The sequence below is a fragment of the Chiroxiphia lanceolata genome, chromosome 17, assembly GCF_009829145.1.
Source record: "Chiroxiphia lanceolata isolate bChiLan1 chromosome 17, bChiLan1.pri, whole genome shotgun sequence".
NCBI lineage: Eukaryota > Metazoa > Chordata > Aves > Passeriformes > Pipridae > Chiroxiphia > Chiroxiphia lanceolata.
Window position 1 is genome coordinate 13,178,859 of NC_045653.1, and position 17,496 is coordinate 13,196,354.

The 17,496-nt window shown below is 50.0% G+C and overlaps 1 protein-coding gene across 1 annotated transcript; it reads right to left on the bottom strand.

Annotated features, from left to right (window-relative positions):
• Window positions 1-9,148: 9,148 nt before the first annotated feature.
• On the bottom strand, window positions 9,149-15,808 carry SLC2A10 (solute carrier family 2 member 10). The gene is made up of 5 exons (XM_032705264.1): window positions 15,760-15,808; window positions 12,090-13,466; window positions 10,940-11,062; window positions 10,226-10,361; window positions 9,149-9,553 (listed from the first exon to the last, which is right to left on the bottom strand). The coding sequence occupies exons 1-5, from the start codon at window positions 15,761-15,763 to the stop codon at window positions 9,457-9,459; spliced, it is 1,737 nt and encodes a 578-aa protein (XP_032561155.1). The 5' UTR covers window positions 15,764-15,808; the 3' UTR covers window positions 9,149-9,456.
• Window positions 15,809-17,496: the final 1,688 nt, after the last annotated feature.

A 17,496-nucleotide genomic window follows, 5' to 3' on the forward strand; every position in this document is an offset into this window, starting at 1 on the left:
CAGCCAGCCTTGGAAAGATGCCGTTCTGGGACAAACCCCTGCAGGCACTGTGCCACAGCTTTTGTGGCTGCAGGGATTTCAGGGTTTTTATCAGAGCACTCGTGGGTGCTCTGTTTCCCACTCAGTCAGCAGTGGGTGCTGACTCCCAGTCTGGCTGCTGCACAGCCTTCGAGCCCTGGACTGGAGCATCTCTGCAGCAGTGCAACAGATTGTTTCCTCGCCACTCGCTTTCCAGAAGACTGAGAGACATTTGAACTCTATCCCAAATTTTTCTGCTATAATGCTTGAAAAATGCATTTAAAGGAGGCATATACTCCTAATGCTGCTCTATGAAATGGCTCTTTCATCACGTTCCCATTAACCTTAGAATGCTTTTAAGTACTTTTTCTTCCGTGGGAATGAAACTGGTGAATATTTCCAGCTACTCAGAAATTTTTTATTTCAGCTCATGGGAATTGGTCAAACTCAAGATATCAGACAGAAACCAAACCTGACTGGCCTTTTGTCCTCCAAAAAAAAAAAACCAAACCTCTGCCCCATTGTTGTGGCTCTGCATTCAAAGGCCTATTTCCCAATATATAGCAGGGGTTTTTTGAAGGTCACCAGCACCTCTGGTGCCAGCACAGTGCACAGAGTCTCTCTGCTGTGTTGGAAAGGCAGGTTTGTGCTCACCACACTGCTTCAAAACATGATATAAAAGACATTTTTAGAAAGAAGTTTGGTACTTTGTGCATCTGGCTTCCAGTGCAAAACCAATGCCATGTCCCAGGTGACTTGTGCCTCCAGAGCTGGGGAGGTGCCACTGCAGGGTCCTGGCTTTCTCTTGGAAAACAACCAGTGTGTGTGCTGGGGTTTTCTCTCTCTTTTTTTCTCTGTCTTTAATCTTACAGCTACTGTTTAGGGTAACTGGAGGTGAGGCAAAGGGGAAGGCTGGGTGTCCTCTGTGTAGCTCAAGCTGTAATGGCCCCAGAAGGGTCACTGTGTGGTTTCTCCACAGACTTTGGTGTTGTCCTGCATGTTAAAGCAGAGGGTGAAGAGTGGAACTGATTCCAGCTTCCCTGATGTCTTTCAGAGAATTTGCAGTAAATGGAAGCATAATGTTCAAGTGGCCTGTGGTTGTAGGGGGTGTGAAGAGGCAGATTTTCGAGGGGTGGTAAAAGCATGCTGCCCAAGGCAGGTATTTACACGCGTTTCTCTGAGTTAGTTTTAGAAGAAGTGGAGCTGAGGAGTGAGGGAGTTCACATTGTGGAACTGCTGGCATCCAGCTGGGCTGCCTGACACAGGGTCCATCCTCCCTCTGCTGTCACTTAGGAGGCAGCAGCTCCTTCCATGGGAGCTTTGCTGAGAGCCAGCTCATTCTGTGGGGGACTGGGAGCCGTGAGGAACCTGTGATACATCCCATGGGCTTGCTGGGGGTTTATACCCATGAAATTCTTCTCTGTTTCAGTTTGAGCCAAGAAGGGACGTTTCCATTCTTAAGCCATGAACCTTTTGCAGTTGCAGCCAGCCATATTTCCAGATGGGTAAAATTCCAGAGGAACGATGATGGATTTGACACATCTCAAATGATGACAGCAGAGGTGCTGACTCCCCCTTTAATTCCTTCCCTTAACAGGCAGGGTCTCTGAACCTGGCCCACTTCACCAACATGTGCAGTGCTTGTTTCTCTCTTGCTGCATGTCTGGTTGGCTTTGCCTTCCTCCCCTGACTCTTAACTCCCTGCTCCTTTCCTGCGGGAAAGATTAGGGAGGATAGGAAGTCGTCTGTGCAAAAAGCATCCCTAGCCAAAATAAATACAGGTCACAAGATTAGGCTTCATCAGAACTTTAAGCCTGGCCCAAGCTAAACAAATGAGCTGTCATGCCTTGGTAAAAGCTCCAGTATGACTGAACTGGCACGACTGCAAAAACGGTAAAGCAGTTAATAGGTTTTGCAATATGGAAGCTTTAAGTCTTGTTTTTAATGCCGCATTCCTGACAGTCAAGACTTGCACTGAACTTCAAATGTCACTAATTTTGTGTGTTGGCCTCTCTTGCTACTATGCAAACACCCTTCCCAAAGCACAGCAACGGCAGTAAAACAGCACCATGGGGCTGGTCCACCCTTACAGTGCAGAGGAACAACATGGGGTGGTGAGAAACACCCTCTTGCAGCTTGGCAGCTCTTGTCTGTTGACATTCTGAGACTGATTCTTTGAATGAATTACAGATCTGTTTTGGAAAAACGTCTAGATGTTCAAATATCTAACTTTTTAATGTCCAAATACCTACATAAAAAGTACCAACATGGTCATCAAGGAATAGTCCTTAGGCATTAGGTAGCTGTTAATGAAAAGGTTAATTGAACCAGTAAGTGGGTGCAATCCCCTCAGTTTCCCTATAAAGAAGGTATTTACACTAAGGACTGAGAATTTTTTCTCTTGCAAGGAGCAGAGCCCAGGACATGAGACTCAGGTGTTGTCCTCTGGCCCTGGCACTGCCCTGTTATGCATCTCTGGAGATGTTAATTCTCCTGAGCACTTTGGTTCCCTCACCAGAACAGTGGGGACAGTGATGGGACAGCCACTGTGCTGGGAAAAGTATTGATGCTGCAAAGCCCACAGAGGCAGCAGCAATCTGGTATCTCCAATAATTACTGGTAATAAACATTAAAAAGAAAAAGCCAAAGCCAAACCAACAAGCATTAAAAGTCTTTATGAAACAAAAGCCAGGCTTTTAATAATGTTTTAACATACTTGACAAAGCTTTAGTTCAGAGCAAAGGCCGGCCTCTTGCAAGTGCGCAAAAGTTGAGACAATTGAAAAACCAAAATACTTCTCCCAGTAGAGACCTTGCAGCTTATCAGGTAACTGCAGACTGTATTTTGGCCATTTTTAACTGGGCATTAAAAGTCTTTTTGACACTTGCTTTATTCCTCTACAATAGACTCTAACAGCCCCTCTGAGGCCTTCTACAGCCCAATGTGTAAAACGTAATGGGGATTGGTTTAAAGAGTGGAATTTGACCTGAGAGAGATGTGAGTATTCAGGGACTACTTAGTCCTCAGTAGCACTTGGGGGCTTTTTAGTTTGTGGGGCACTTTATTACTCATTAGTGCTCGGGGACGCTGCGCTGTTCTCGTTACTGTTCTCTCTGGTGGCTTTCTCTGTTCAAGCATTGCTGTGTTGTTGCAGAGCATATCCACCCTTCCTCCTCCTCCTGCTCCTGCTCATGGAAGGAGCAGCCAGGCCTGGGGCTGCTCAGGGATATTAGGGCATCCCTGAGGGTGTTTGTCCCCTTGACCACAAACATGACACCCGTGGATGCAGGAGAGAGTCTGGTGTTCACGCAACTCTAAATACGTGGACGAGAGACCAAAGCATAAGCACAGGAAGCTGTTGGGGCTGTGCATAATCCCAGTTCAAAGCTACTTATCAATACATTCAAGAGAGGTACTTGTGTCAGCCTTGTTCTTCTGCTTCTCCTCATCCTGTTGGGAAAACCAGGAGCAAAGAGCAAGTCAGCTGCCCAAGCCAAGCCCCTCCAGTCCCTGCTCTGGCTGTGGCCCTGAGCCCTACAGCAGCCACTGCTGAAAGCAGAGGGGATGCCACGATGCTGGCAGACTCTGTTATTTTCTGTTTCTGCAAAAAAAGTTTGAATGAAACTGCCAAAACAACGAGCTGCCACTCTCTTGCTTTCCAGCACTGGCCAGCTGTGGAGATGTGGTTGTTCCTCGTGCATGGCTGTGGCTGCTCTCCCAGGCAGGGCTGCATGGCAGAGGGAATGAGGTGTGCTCAGGGACAGTAACTGTCTTTCTCACTTTTACTTTTCCCCTTAGCGTAAATTATTCCCAGACGTGGGAACTCAGCAAACAAGGATCAAGTTTTCTCCACAAGGCAAGGTTTACTCCAGGCCTGGAATAGTGCCTGAGCTTCCCAGCAGTCAGGAAAAAGCTTGCAGGGAGCAGATGAGCGATTCCTTTTGTATTTTCCATCCATCAGGAAAAGCTGCATCTGAAAAAATAGCTGCACTGGAAAATAAAACTAGACAAGTCTGAACAAATATGGAAACCATCCCTGGCCTGGTATTGGAAAAGTCTCAAATGCTGGAAAGGAGAGAAGCAGAGAGAGGGAATGGATAAGTTTTGGCTTCTGTTAGGAATATGGAAGGAATTATTTCATTCCTTTTCCCCATCTATTTGTTCTCTATATGGCACTCTGTGTGGTTAACCCTCCGTCTTTGTCATAAATATATGTGGCAGAGACAAGTTTTTTCGGAGGTCCCAACCAAACCATCTGTTTTGCATCTGTGGTTTTGCATATGTAAATATTATTATTAATAGTAGCAAAAGCCATCTTGGTGGCAGCAGGAATAGAAACACTATTAATAGCTGTAGTACTGACATTTTTATTTGTGTTGCTGCAGGAGGTCACATCGTGCACCAGCACTCAGCTGTGAGTTTGAGCGAGAACAAAAGGATGGTTGTTACCCCCAAGAGCTGTCAGTGAGCACAGGCACTGTCATGGGTGTGGTGCCAGGATTGTCACAGTGACACTGTGGCACCTGAACAGGATGCTTTGCCCCAGACCCTTGCAGAGGACCTTCACGAGGGGAAATGGCTCTTTGCAGCTCCTGTCATTGAGGCAAGGGGAAAATGATTCCCAGTGGTCAGAGTGGCTGAAAATACCTGAACAAAACTGGAAAAACTCCCCAGTAAAGGGAATGATGTGATTCCTGATTATGGAGAAACTGAATTTGGCCTGGTAAGTCCAGGGGACAAGCTGTGTTGCTCAGTGCTGAGGTGTCACTCCAGCCCAGCCCAAGATATCTTGTCTCCATACAGACAACAGGCTTTTCTGGGTGAGTGACCTGTCAGAGCAACTCATTCTGCAAACCTTTAGCACCCAGGTGGTTGAGGGAGACCTTCTTTCTGTCCCTGCTTTACTCCTATGATTAAAAGTGACAGCAACTCTCCTTCTTCCCTCTGCTTATTGAGTTATTAGACCTCAGGGCTGGGGGAGCTGGGGCCAGAGGCAGGAGCAGTAGGAAGAAGGCCAGGTAGAGCAGGAGGAACAAAGGGTACCAAACCTGGGGAGCTTGGAGGTGCTCATGCTGGAAGCAGCACTTTGGAGAGGAGAGATGCAGCGAAAGAAGGAAGCACCTGGCAGGTTTTAGGCTCAGATCTGATCCACACAGTGCCTGGAGACACACAGACCAACAAAACCCAGCTCAACACACCCGTCTCCTTCCAGGTTCTCCCTGGGCCGAGCTGGTATCTTTGTTCCCATACGAGGACTGGTTTTTGTTCGGCTCTGGTTGTTCTGCTGGATCTGCAGTGCATTAAACAGCCCATCTTCTGGTTTGTATTTTTTCCAGTTATCGTATTTCACGTATTCTGGTTCCTTTCATCCAGCTCTGTATCCCCCCCGAGCAGAGACTAAGCAGGATCCAGTCCTTGAGCTTGCTGCCTTCACATGCACAAGCAGGATATGGATTCATATCCCACATTTCTCTGTTGAGTTGTGGGAATATTTGCAGCAGGGACTCACACCTTCCTCAGTGTTCAGTCTATCACCTAGATCATGTTACCACAGCTGGAGATCAAGGGCTCAAGGATGGTACATGCTGCCACTCAAACTTTACATCATCTGTGAACAAGCTGGTTCCTGAAGTCACTCTGGACCAGCAATAACAAGCCAAGGTTTGTACTTATTTTTCACATCATTCAGATTTTGGTTATAGCACAGTACAGCAGCACATGTAAGGGCAGGGGTGGCTTGTAGGTACTTTTCAAAAGCCTGCCCTGACAGCCACCTCCCCTGGGACACCAGGCTTTGCAGAGTCCTTCTGCCCAGCCTGAATTCTCCTGAAGACTCTCCTCTTCCATTTTCCAAGAGATGCTCTGCTAATTTTTTCCTGCCCACTTCGAGGAGCAAGCGGTGTCTGTGGGTGGGCTGGGCCCGGTGGGGCTTCCCCCCGAGCAGCAGTGATTATCCAGCAGCAGCTCGGGGGGGAGGCAGGGCAGCCACTGCCTAATCCTTCCCCGGGCTGGATGTGTGCCTGGATCATTTCAGCGGGGCCCGGACGATGCGCACGCCCGGAGCACAACCCGCCTGCTCGGGAAGCTCATGGCACAGGCATCTGTCACCCAAACCTGTCTGCATGAAAGGCTGTCTGCACAACTGGGGCAAAAAGAAAGGCATGACAGCACAATTAGTGAGAGCAAATGAAAGGCTGTTTGAAGGGGAGGAGGGAGGAAAGGGGAGAGCCGCATAAATCCCTGGTGGGGTTTTGGGCTTGACATCAAAACCCCTTAACAGTGTATTACTTCAGCCCCCAATGTGGACAGATGTTGAGCTGTGGCTCAAAGGAAGTCAGAAATCTTTCCTTAGAAAAAATTTGGCTAGGAAACTAAAGAAAATATTGTGAAAGAAAAGGAAATAAAGGCCCACTAAAGAAGATTTATCACTGCCTCAACCATTTCTGTATCCTCTAGTCTTATGAAGTCTCAGTCTCGGGGGAAAGAAAAAGAGAAACAGCCTGTTGCTATGTTAATGGGTCCCAAATTTGGAGTGGGGACACATTTGTCCAGTTAGATGATGATGATGGAGGGAGCCAGCTCACCCAGACGAGCACTCCTCCCATCCATGCTGTCCCCAGCCAGCCCTCAGGGGCCTCTGGCACCAGCCTGCAGTGCTCCCTATCACATCCTTCCCTGCTGCCCTTTTTGCCCACATCCTTCCTTTTGCCAGGGTTTTATGGAGCCCCTTGTCAGCAGCAAAATGTTCTAGTTCCTAAAAGAGCTCAGTGTCATCCACAAACCTGGAGATTTTGCTGTCTGTTCCCTTGACAACACAACAGCTGAAGGTGCTGAATAAAACCAGACCCAGCAGAGATTCTGGGGCAACCCAGTTGCTGAATCTCATTCATCCTCAAAAGCTATCTGTTAAACCCTGCACTCTGCTACCTGCAAGACAGGAATATCTTTAAAGAGATTCCAATCCATAAAAGAACCATTGCTCCAATCCTGTGGCAATGTAAATGGTTTTAAAATAATTTTGCCAAAATCTTTTTGAAAACATCCATCTGTTCTGTCTGTTGGGTTCTCCCTATCTGTGTGAACACTTGATACATTCCTAGAGTCCCAGCATGCTGGCAAGGCAAGCTTTCCCTTTTCAGCATCCTTGCCTGCTGGCTCCTTCCCAGTTGCCCATCTGCCTGCAGACCCCATCAGCCCAGCAGGGATGGAGGTGACACTCACCCCTGCAGCTCCCAGGGTCCCCTTCCAGAGCTCGGTTTTTATGTGGGAACTACAATAACAACCTGCCAGCCCTCTGGTACGGTAGCCACTTCTAAAGTCACATTGATCCAGTTCCTCTCACTTGCTGGGTGTGAGGTTCTTCCAAATACCTGCAGCAGTGAAGACCGACACAGTCCTGCCCAAGCTGCCTCATCATGCCTTATCCTTCCTGGCACCCTGTTGCACCTTTGTATTGAGCAATGGCTCCCTAGACAGCTTCTTTCTTCTGACATATTTAAGGAAACATTTTTAAAAGGTATTTGTAAGATATTTGCAATATCTTCATGCTCTTTTTTAGCTCTCTTTTCTGTCTGCACTTTACTTGTTTTATGGGGTTTTCCTTTTCTCCTCATGTGGGAAACCTTTTCGGTTTTCAAACACTGACCTTCTCCCTGTGATACCTCCTTAACCTTAGCAGCAAGTCAGGCAGGGTGTTTTTTAGGACCTCTTAGCTCTTTTTGAGTTGTGGCACATGTTTTCCTTGGGCTTTAATGGAGCATTTTTTAATCGCCGCCAGACTGCTTGCAGGCTCCTTGCTTTCTGCCTGTTCCTTTTGGGTTTGTTGTTATTGACTAATCACCTTATTTTTTCATAGTTCCCTTTCTTGAAACAGTAGAGCCCCAGGCTGGATTTATTTGGTGTGCTCTCTCCCACTACAGCATTAAAGGTTGTTTTGTGGTCACCAGCAGAGAACAGCTCTCCCACAAACACCTTGTGAAGCAGGTCCTGTGCTCTGCTCCCCACCAAACCCAGAGCAGCAGCCCTTCTCATGCTTCCAGCACTGCTTGGTCCAGGAGACCCTTCATTGTATCCAAAACCAGTTTTTATTCCTTCCTGGTGAATCACTTAGCTGACTAACTTCTCTAATCTCATTTTATATTTGTTATTCATTACCTTTATCCTGATCAGGGGTCAGTAACACAGTCCTGGCTCTAAATTTTTTTTTTATTGGGGTGCATGATTTCCCATCTCAGGAAATCTGTACTGGTGCTGGGGTTGTTATTCAGGGCAATTGGAAAGCCTGGCATTATCTTATTTCTCAAGCTTCTGGTATAGGCACAGAAGCACAACCAGGTTTTGCCCTTGCTTGGTTGCTTCATAATGTTCCTGTGGTTCTGCTGGTACCATACATGGCCAAATTCACCTTATTTACTGCAGCTGCATCATTTGGTTTCCCTGCTGCTCTCCCCATGAATACTGGCCATGTCCTCTCACAGGGGTGCAAGCCTGAATTTCAACACCCACTGAATTTCCCTCAGCTTTTCATTCGAACACTCCTTTATGGCTTTTCTTCATTTCAGTGCCAGCAGCCCGGCTCTGCTGTGGTGGAGGTGACAGTCCTCTGCCTCGGGCTCATTGATCCCCCCTTACCAGGAGCTGTCTCTCAGCTTCCCCGTACTGTCACCTCCAACACCTGGCACTGTCACCAGCGCTGTTTGCTGACCCCAGAACTCTCGTGTGTCCTCCCAGCACATCCAGCCCCGCTCACTGCCCCAGCAGCCAGTCCCTGGGCCCCCTCTACCCCTCCTGAAACCCCAAGGTCCCCATCCTCTCCCCTTCTCCTTGTCCCAGCACAGCTCCCGCCGCCCGGATTCCCATATCCTTCTTTCCCGGCTCCATCAGGCCCAGAGGCACAGTGAGGGGGGGGGGGGGGTGTCCGAAGGGTGCGGGCAGGGGTGGGGTCCGAGGGGTGTGGTGGGTTCAGATTTTGGGCGCTGGGGCGGGGGTCTGTGCGCAGCCCGGGGTCCGGGCGGTGCCGGGGCACCCACTGGCGGCGGGTCCGGCGCGGTGCAGCGCCGCTACTTTTCCAAGAACCGGAACACAAAACACACCTCGCTCACAAACGAACCTCGCCGATGGGAGAGCACCGCCGGCAAAAGTTGTGCTTTAATCCCTGCGTACAAAAAAAAAATTAATCTCTTAAATGATAGGAGGTACAAATGATGAAGAATTAAAAATGTCAAAGGAAGGATGTGCTCCCTGCCTGGGAACAACGATCCTCCAAGGACCCAAAGGACAGCTATCTGCATGTCCCCACAGCTAAGGCACTGCAGGGAGAACTGTCTGTGAGCAGAGGTCACCAGTTAAAGGCCATGGAAAAGAACTGTCCTGATGGCCCAGCCTGCTCCTCTCCTGGAAAAGCTGCTCAGACACAGTGCTGCAGGCACGCTGATGGTTTCACGGGCTGTTGGTGTGCTCCACTCTCTGGTACTGTGCATGTGTGCAGCTCACTCCTCGTCCACGTCTCTGCTTGAACACATTTCCTTCCCAAACCCTGCGGGGCAATGGGGAAGGTCAGTGCTGTGCCCAGGGAGCCAGGCAGGGCCTCACAGCAGTTACCCCTCCTGCCCCCAGGGGTCTGTGCTCCCTCCCCTGGGCCTCACCCTGCTCCAGCAATGCCTGCCCTGCCACATCCATCCCAACCAGGATGGCACAAGCACCTTTTGATCTTCCCTAACCCATTACAGCCTTTGTCTGAAAACTACCAGGTGAGAGCCCGTGGCCTGTGTTACACCAGATGTCTCTGCCTTGGAGGAGAAGGATCAGTCCAAGACTATTCTAACGTGAAACAAGAGGACTATCATCCCCTCCTGTCTCCTCCCAGTCCTGACCTGCCTGTCCCATGCTGTGGTCCTGCTTTCCTCTCCTCAGCCACGAGCCCTGGTTTTTAGCCCATTTCCTCCCAAGTGCCACTAGTGCCCTCCCACAGCACAGCCACAGTGCTGTGACTCAGAGCAAGGCTCAGAGCAGTGACTTGCTGATGAACAGCACTGCAGTTCTCACAACTTGTCCCAAAACCCTGCCACAACCTTGAGATTTTCTACTATCTCAGTAGCACTGACCAGACTTTGCAATAGCCTTGAGCTGCCTGGTGCCACAGACCTCAGGAGTCACTGATGGGAAGCTCTCAAAGCCATCACTCACACTGGGACAACAGCACACACACCTTTTCCTGGAGAACTGCTGGTCTATCTCCTCTAGGGACTGTCCTTTTGTTTCCGGAACAAAAAGGTAAATGAATATAACAGACATCACTCCCATCAGTCCATAGAGAAGAAACATCCAAGAGAATCCAATGGCATCTGCAGAGATTCGAGTGCATGAAGGTATGAGGTCAGTCACATCATGGGATACAAAGGAAACTGGTTTATTTACTGTGAGGTGGTCACTGCTGCCTGATGGGCATCTTATTTTGTGAAGCCTTCAACAGATCTGGGAAACACCTTATCTGCAAGGCCTGGACTGGGAATCAGCAAAGGAAAAGGCTGGTTCATGCCAGGCTTTGCCAGCACCAGAGGGAAGGGAAGGCAGCCGAGCTCCAGGGCCAGCAGTGCCCACTGAGTGCCTCAACTGAGGGCTCTGCTAGAAAGAAATGTGGTAAAGCTGCCGGCATGGAAGCTGCAAACTCCGTGGTTTGCTGATACTGTGGTGCTCTAGTGCAGCCTAGTGGGCAATGGGTGACTTTTACAAACAGCTGACAGAGGGCTCAGAGCCGTGCTGCTGGTGCCTGCCTTTCCTGCTCTCAGGGGCAGCAGGGTCACAGCTACTCCAGCCCCAAGTCCCCAGGGTTCAAAATGCCACCTCATCTCCAAATGGCTCGTGGTGGCCACCCTTCCCTAGCCAGCCGTGGGAGGTGGAGGAAGGGGGAGTGGCTACTTACCAATAAGGTCCAGGAAGGAGAGGCTGATCAGTAAATTAGCAGCCCAGTTAAAGCTGTTACAGAAGGCAAAGGCTCTTCCTCTTATCCCAGCAGGGTAAATCTCACTGAGGACCAGCCAGGTCACTGCATGGATTAGAGAGATCAGAAAGACAGCGTGGGAGTCAAGCAATTTGTTCGGGAAATGGGCAAGGGAGATTTCAGCAGGGGGGTTAAACTCGGGCTTCACCCAGCACCGCTGCTGGTGGTGTCAAACGTTCATCGACCTCACAGACAGGGCACAGGAGAACACTTCAAACCTCTCATGTTCAGCACTGCAGGAGGAATAAAACAGCAACGAACAGGCCCAGGGAGCAAAGAAGAAAGTGGGGGAGCTTGTCATTCCATCCATGGGACATGGAAAAGATCTGCTGTCAGGACATGCTCTTTGTAAAAAAATGAGAAAGGGGTGGAATTAGGGAGACAACATTGCATTTGGGCTAAAATCAGAGTTAAAGCAACACATGCCTTCAAGAACCCTCTCCTATTCTGGGGTTATTTAGCTTGAAATAATTTGCAGGGTTACTGTCAAACCCACTTATATATTTCTCTTCAGTTAGATGATGTTTTCTCCCATCAAGGCATTTCAATGTCAGAAAATAGTAGAGCTCACATGGAAGCAAGACCTAATCTTTAACCTCATCTGATGAAAAATAATGATTTCAGAAAAAAAACCCCAAAACAAAACAACCGAACTGATACTGAGAAACTTTCAAAGAGGTTCCACTCCCAGTTCTGCACTGATTTTCCCTGTCACACAGTAGAAGCCACTCAGTTCCTCTGCCCTCAGCCTTCTTTTTTTCTTCTCTCCAGGGTGCAGTGCTTGTGGGATACTCTGATTTTGCAGTGAGCTTCTCAGAAAAAAAAAAAACATCGCAAGGGTAGTTATAGCATGGAAGAGGAAGTTATTCCAGTGCTGTACCAGCCCTGTAGCTGGCAGAGCTGCAGTGCTAGAAAGTGATTCAGTGGGCAAATGGGGACATATTTCCAGTTCCCAGACACCAAGCTGCTTGGTACAGCAGACACATAAGGAATGTTTCCAGCAGGCAGCTTGCAGGTCAGCCCTAGTTTTATTCTCTAGGTTACTGCAAAGATATATAAACACCACACTTACTTGGCCCAAATCCAATTGAGAAGGCGCTCACGAAAGCCATCATGCTCAGCAGTGTAATCCAATTTAAGACCGTATGTCGTGCCCAGGGAGCACCAGAGAGAGGAGGGCCCGTGCTTCCCACTGTCCCTTTTGTGGACTGACCCACCAAGTCCCTTTTCTGCGTGAGGGAAGAATTGGGAACAACCTCTTTGCTTTGGGTACTGGCAAAAACTTTTGTAAGGCTCCTTGTGGCAGCAAAACCAGGGGCTGCCTGACTTTTGACAGCACCCGATGCTGGTGGGAGGGGTGACACAGCAGACTGGGGGAATGCAGATGTCAGGGGGTGCTGAGTGAGGCTGAGGGACGCGTTGGGGTCGGTGGGTGCCTTGCAGTCCCTGGCCATGGCCAGCGGGGCCATGCGGCTCGTGAGGCCGATGGTGGTGACCGAGATGGCCATCACCACACAGCCAGCCAGGAGCAGCACTCTCCTGCCAGCCTTGTCTGCCAAGGCCATTGCGACCAGCGTGGCCACCACCTTGATGGCTCCCAGCCCAACTGAGGCCAGGATTGCCGAGGAGTTGCTCTGGAACCCCACCGAGTGGAAGATTTTGGAGGCATAGCCCAGCACATTGGGCTGCCCAGTGAACTGCTGGAAGAGCACCAGTCCCAGGCCCACCAGAGTCCGCCTTCTCATGTTGTCTCTGGTCCTGAAAAGGTCAAGGAATGAGTAATGCTTTCCCTGACAGGGCTCCCGCTTTGCTGCCGCTCTGTCCTCAGTGTCCTGCAACGGAATGAGGCCCTTCTGGCAGTCTGAGTCCCACGAGCTTAATTTAACAGGGTTCACTGGGAGAAAGAGGATGCTGAGGAACTGCATGGCTGTCGGGGCAATGGCCAGCCCAAACATGTACCTCCACCCCTCCTCCACGTCCGCAAAGACGTAATTCAGCGCGTAGGACAGCAGGATGCCCCCGGTGATACCGGCTTCGTAGAGAGACACCAGCAGCCCTCGCCGGTGAGCAGCCACCATCTCTGAGACGTAGATGCAGCAGGCCATGGACGAGACAGAGATGGCAAAGCCCACGGTCATGCGCCCAATGACCAGCACCACAAATGACCTGGCCAGCGTGAGGATGAGGCTGCCAACCAGCAGGACCACGTTGCTGACCAGGATCGCTCTCCTCCGGCCGTGGCGGTCGATGAGCACCCCCCCGGCCAGAGAGGCCAGCAGGGCTCCGATGAGGACGGCGCTCACGACAACTTCTTGCTTGAAGCAGCTGAGGTGAAAGTCCACCTGCAACTGCAGCAGTGCACCAGAGATTATCCCCAGTTCATACCCAAATATCAGCCCGCCCAGGAGAGACACTGTTGCAGACAAGAGCAGGACCATCACTGCACGACCTGGAAGACAAGAAAGTAATGCCAAGTGGAGTTTTCTGATGCTAGCAGGGCAGCTATCAGCATGCACAGGCTGGGAAAAGCTCTCCCAGGACACCCACAGTTTTCCATTTACAAAGCCACGATGCAGCATTTCCCCATAGGTCACCAGGTCACATGTAGAGAGACACTTGCAGACAGTCACACAACTCACCAGGCGGAGGCACTCGTTTGGGGTGCAGAACTGTGAAATCAGGACTTTGTTAACAAAGTTAAGACATATTTTTAAGTAGAGGGCAGTGATTTGTAGTGCCTGGAGTTGTACAGGGGGGGATCCTCTGTGGTCTCCCTGGATTCAAATTACAAAACCTGTTCTGGGTAGGAAATGCAGCTTCTGCTTTCAGGTCATGAGTTGTTCTGCATTATCATTTTCATGTTTCAGTGCACGTGGCACTGAGCCTGCAGCCTCGACATTCTCACTTCTGACCTTGGCATTAAAAGCCCTGCTCACAAAAGTTTATTTCTCCCACTTAATCTTGCACTCTTGCCATGAATTTGTGGAGTGGCCCTGATTTCTTCATCTGTCCTTCTACAGCCCACAGCACCCAGGATCCCTGAGCCATGCACAGACTCCTCAGGCTGGTCCAGGACCACAGGACAAGCTTCATCATGAGCTGAAAACCTCACTGTTGCCAGCCCCAAATACAAGAAGTGACTTTTTGACCTTGCCCATCCCATACAGATGAGCGTACAAGTTAAGTTTAGCTAAAATAAAATAAATAAAAATAAAATAAATAAAAATAAAATAAATAAAAATAAAATAAATAAAAATAAATAAATAAAAATAAATAAAAGCCAGCAGCAAAAGCAACCCAAACCCAAACCAACCCAGCCCAAACAACCCTACAAAAGCAAGGTTCTGCCTGCACATGCTTCTCACCATGGGGAAGGGATGAAAGGGTGACAATGTGAGAACCATGAGCCATGTTACAGCAGCAGGGATTGCACCGGTGCAAGAGCCAGCATGATGTAGGGATCTCTGGGAACAGCAGTGGCAGTGACCTCCCCTCCAGTTACAATTTTGAAGCACAGGTAGAGTGCATTAGCTTTGAGGTTTGTGCTGGTTTCCAGCATGTAATTCTATCTGTACTCTTTTGTTTAATTAGAAATATTCACATTTTCTGTAGACTGCATGTGGAAAAAATGTGGACACAACCACCAGACCGTGGAAACTTTTCTCACCCTGCCTAAGGGCTTTTTTCCCCCTCACAAGCTGTGTTTAATAGGAAGTGTCTCTGCTTGGCCTTTAATTACAGCTAGCAATAAAGATTTCTCAGTGATGGCTGTACATAAATACAAATATTTGTATTTATTCTGTAACCCTCTGTGTTTCACTTGTGTTACTTACGCCATCCCAGTTACCCCAGTCCCTCTCACGACGCTCTGTGTGACCACCCACACTGCTTTTAGCACTCCTTGTGCACATTGTGCAGATAATTAGAAAATTATCTGCTGAGAACAAAAGGCGTAAGTGCCCATCCCATTAGTTCCAAGTCACAAATTCTACTAGTCACAGAGAGTCCCACTATAAATACCACAGCTGATTTCATCAGGTTTTGCTGCATTTCTTGTTAACTTCATGAGCAGTCATGTTTCATGAACTTTGACTGAAATCCAGTTTCTATACAGTCTGTTCTGACATAGCTGGGAAATTTGAGGACTCTTCAGATCTCCACTTGAGGACAGAAAGTTCGGTGGGTCTCGGGAGGAGCTGTGGCAGGCGATTCCCTGCCTATGCCAAACTGGTCATCGGGTCGTGCTCCGGGACGGGGCAGTGACCGCCAGGCTGGGACTGAGACTGGGACTGGGGCTGACTTCGGACTCTGCTCACACCAACGCCAAGGCCAGCGAGCGCCGGACCAGCAAATCCCGCTCCACAGCAAATCCTGGTCCCTCCACACTCCTTGTACCCCGCTCTCCCTGTCGCCGGAGCGCTCCCGGGATGGCCCCAGGACCGAGCCGCAGGAAATTCCTTGGCTCTTGCGTTCGCTGTATGTGCTGCTGGGAGCGCTAAAAAAAAAACCCCAAACCAAAACCAAACCAGAAAGAAAGGGGGAGGGGCGTGGGATGCAGCTCCAGCCTTTAGGAAAAGTTGAAAACTTTTCTCTTTTTCCTTTAGGAAACTTTTTTTTTCCCGGGGCAGCGCGCGCCCGCCCCAGCCCCAGCAGAGCCCCGTCCCCGGAGGGGCTGTGGCAGAGAAAACCTGATGACCCCCCCTCCGCCTCCGCGCCCCCCGCCCGGCCCCGGCCGCACTCACCCATGGCCCGGCGGGGCTGAGCCCCCCGCGCTCCGCGGCCCGGGAGCGCAGCGGGCGGAGCGGGGCGGAGCGGGGTCCGGCGGCCGGAGCGGGGCCGCGCCACGTCGCTGCCGCCCTGCCCCCGGCCGGGCAGCCTGGGGCTTGTAGTCGCCCTGCCCGGGGGTCCCGGGCCGGGGGGAGCTGCACCGCCCCGGCAGCGATGGCGAGGGCCGGGGAGCGGGAGCCCGATCCCGCGGGATGGGCGTGTGAGCGCGCCGGGGGGCTGCGGGGTGGCGGGGGAGCCTTTACGGGCTAATCGCTCTAGAAACGAGGATATGGCTTTCGTGGCTGGAATGACAACTCTGTCCTCATTCTGTCTCATTTGAGCCAGGAACAGGAATCTCCTCGCTGCCTGCTGACCCGCTCTTGTGCAGAGCTTCTCCCCCCACCCCAGGCGAGAAAGCCTCTGGTAAGCCCACAGCAGATTGACAGTTTGTTAATGATTTGAGGTAGCTCGGCTGGAAAGCCAAAGAAGCCTGCTAGGAAAGGGGTGACCATTTCAAAGCTAAAACTAAAAGAGCAGCAGGGGAGGTTTAGGTTAGATGGCAGGAAAAGGTTTTTTGCCCAGAGGGTGACTGAGCACTGGAACAGGCTCCCCAGGGAACTGGTCACAGCACCAAGCCTGACAGAGTTCAAGAAGCGTTTGGACAACACTCTCAGGCACATGGTGTGACTGTTGGGGTGTCCTCTGCATGGCCAGGAGCTGGACTCAATCCTGGTGGGTCCCTTCCAACTCAGCACATTCTATGATTCTGTGATTCTGTGATTAAGTTTGCACTCTTAACTTTCACTGGGACAGAAAGGATTGTCTCTTGAGCTGATCTCCTTCCCCCTGCACAGTGCTCCATCAGACAAAGCATTTCAGTATTCAGCTTCCCTTGCAATTAACATTCTTTTTCTGCTGAGTGGAACAGGAACCTTCCTGCTGTCCTGCATAAAAGACACCGGGACTTGCACTTGGATGCAAGATTTTTTTCTGAGTCTGAGGCTAATTTCATGTATCCCAAAGTCCAGTTTGCTAAACAAAAATTGATACACCTCGAAGTGCTTTCCAAACTCTTTACCACAATATGCAAACATTCTCCCTCGGTGCTGTTCGTGCAAACAGCAGCTGCTGGGCGGGTTGAGCTGTGTCGAGGTGCATGGGATGTTCAGAAGTTTGCTGTGACCCAGCTGGCGTGGGGACCAGCGAGGGAAGATGTGGTGTCACAGGTGGGAGGGCAGGGACAGCCTGCCCAGAGCCATCCAGCAGGGACTGCCACTGAAGGGGAGGTGCACGTGACCATGAACCTGCATTGCGAGCTGGCACTTGACTGCTGGTAACATTTTGCTTAATACTTATACTAAATTTTAGTATTTAAGATGTTATAACCACACAAGCTCCAGAGCAGCAGTCTGTGGAGTCTGTGCTGGCCAAGCTCTTTGTCACAGTACAAAGTTGAATTGGGGAAGGTCTGCATCCGTGACCATCATGCCTGTGGTGCAGGCACACCCCTCTGACACAGACAAAAATAAACAGGTTGGGTGAAGAATAAAGAACACAAGAACACTTTTTTTTTTTTTTTTAAAGAGCCCTTTCAGTCACCCCATATTTTGACTTAATAGGTCGTTTAAGAGAAATATTTAAATAATTATTATTCTTTTAAGTATGGGGATACATTTCTTGTCTCTGCTCTGCAGACCAGTGGTACCAACTCT

What these genes read in the sequence shown, in the direction of transcription:
- SLC2A10 (XM_032705264.1), bottom strand. An exon ending in CTCCTTCCTGGACCTTATTG is followed by an intron (nt 10,362 to 10,939) that starts GTAAGTAGCCAC and finishes GAATCTCTGCAG; the next exon opens with ATGCCATTGGATTCTCTTGG. An exon ending in CAGCAGTTCTCCAGGAAAAG is followed by an intron (nt 9,554 to 10,225) that starts GTGTGTGTGCTG and finishes ATTGCCCCGCAG; the next exon opens with GGTTTGGGAAGGAAATGTGT.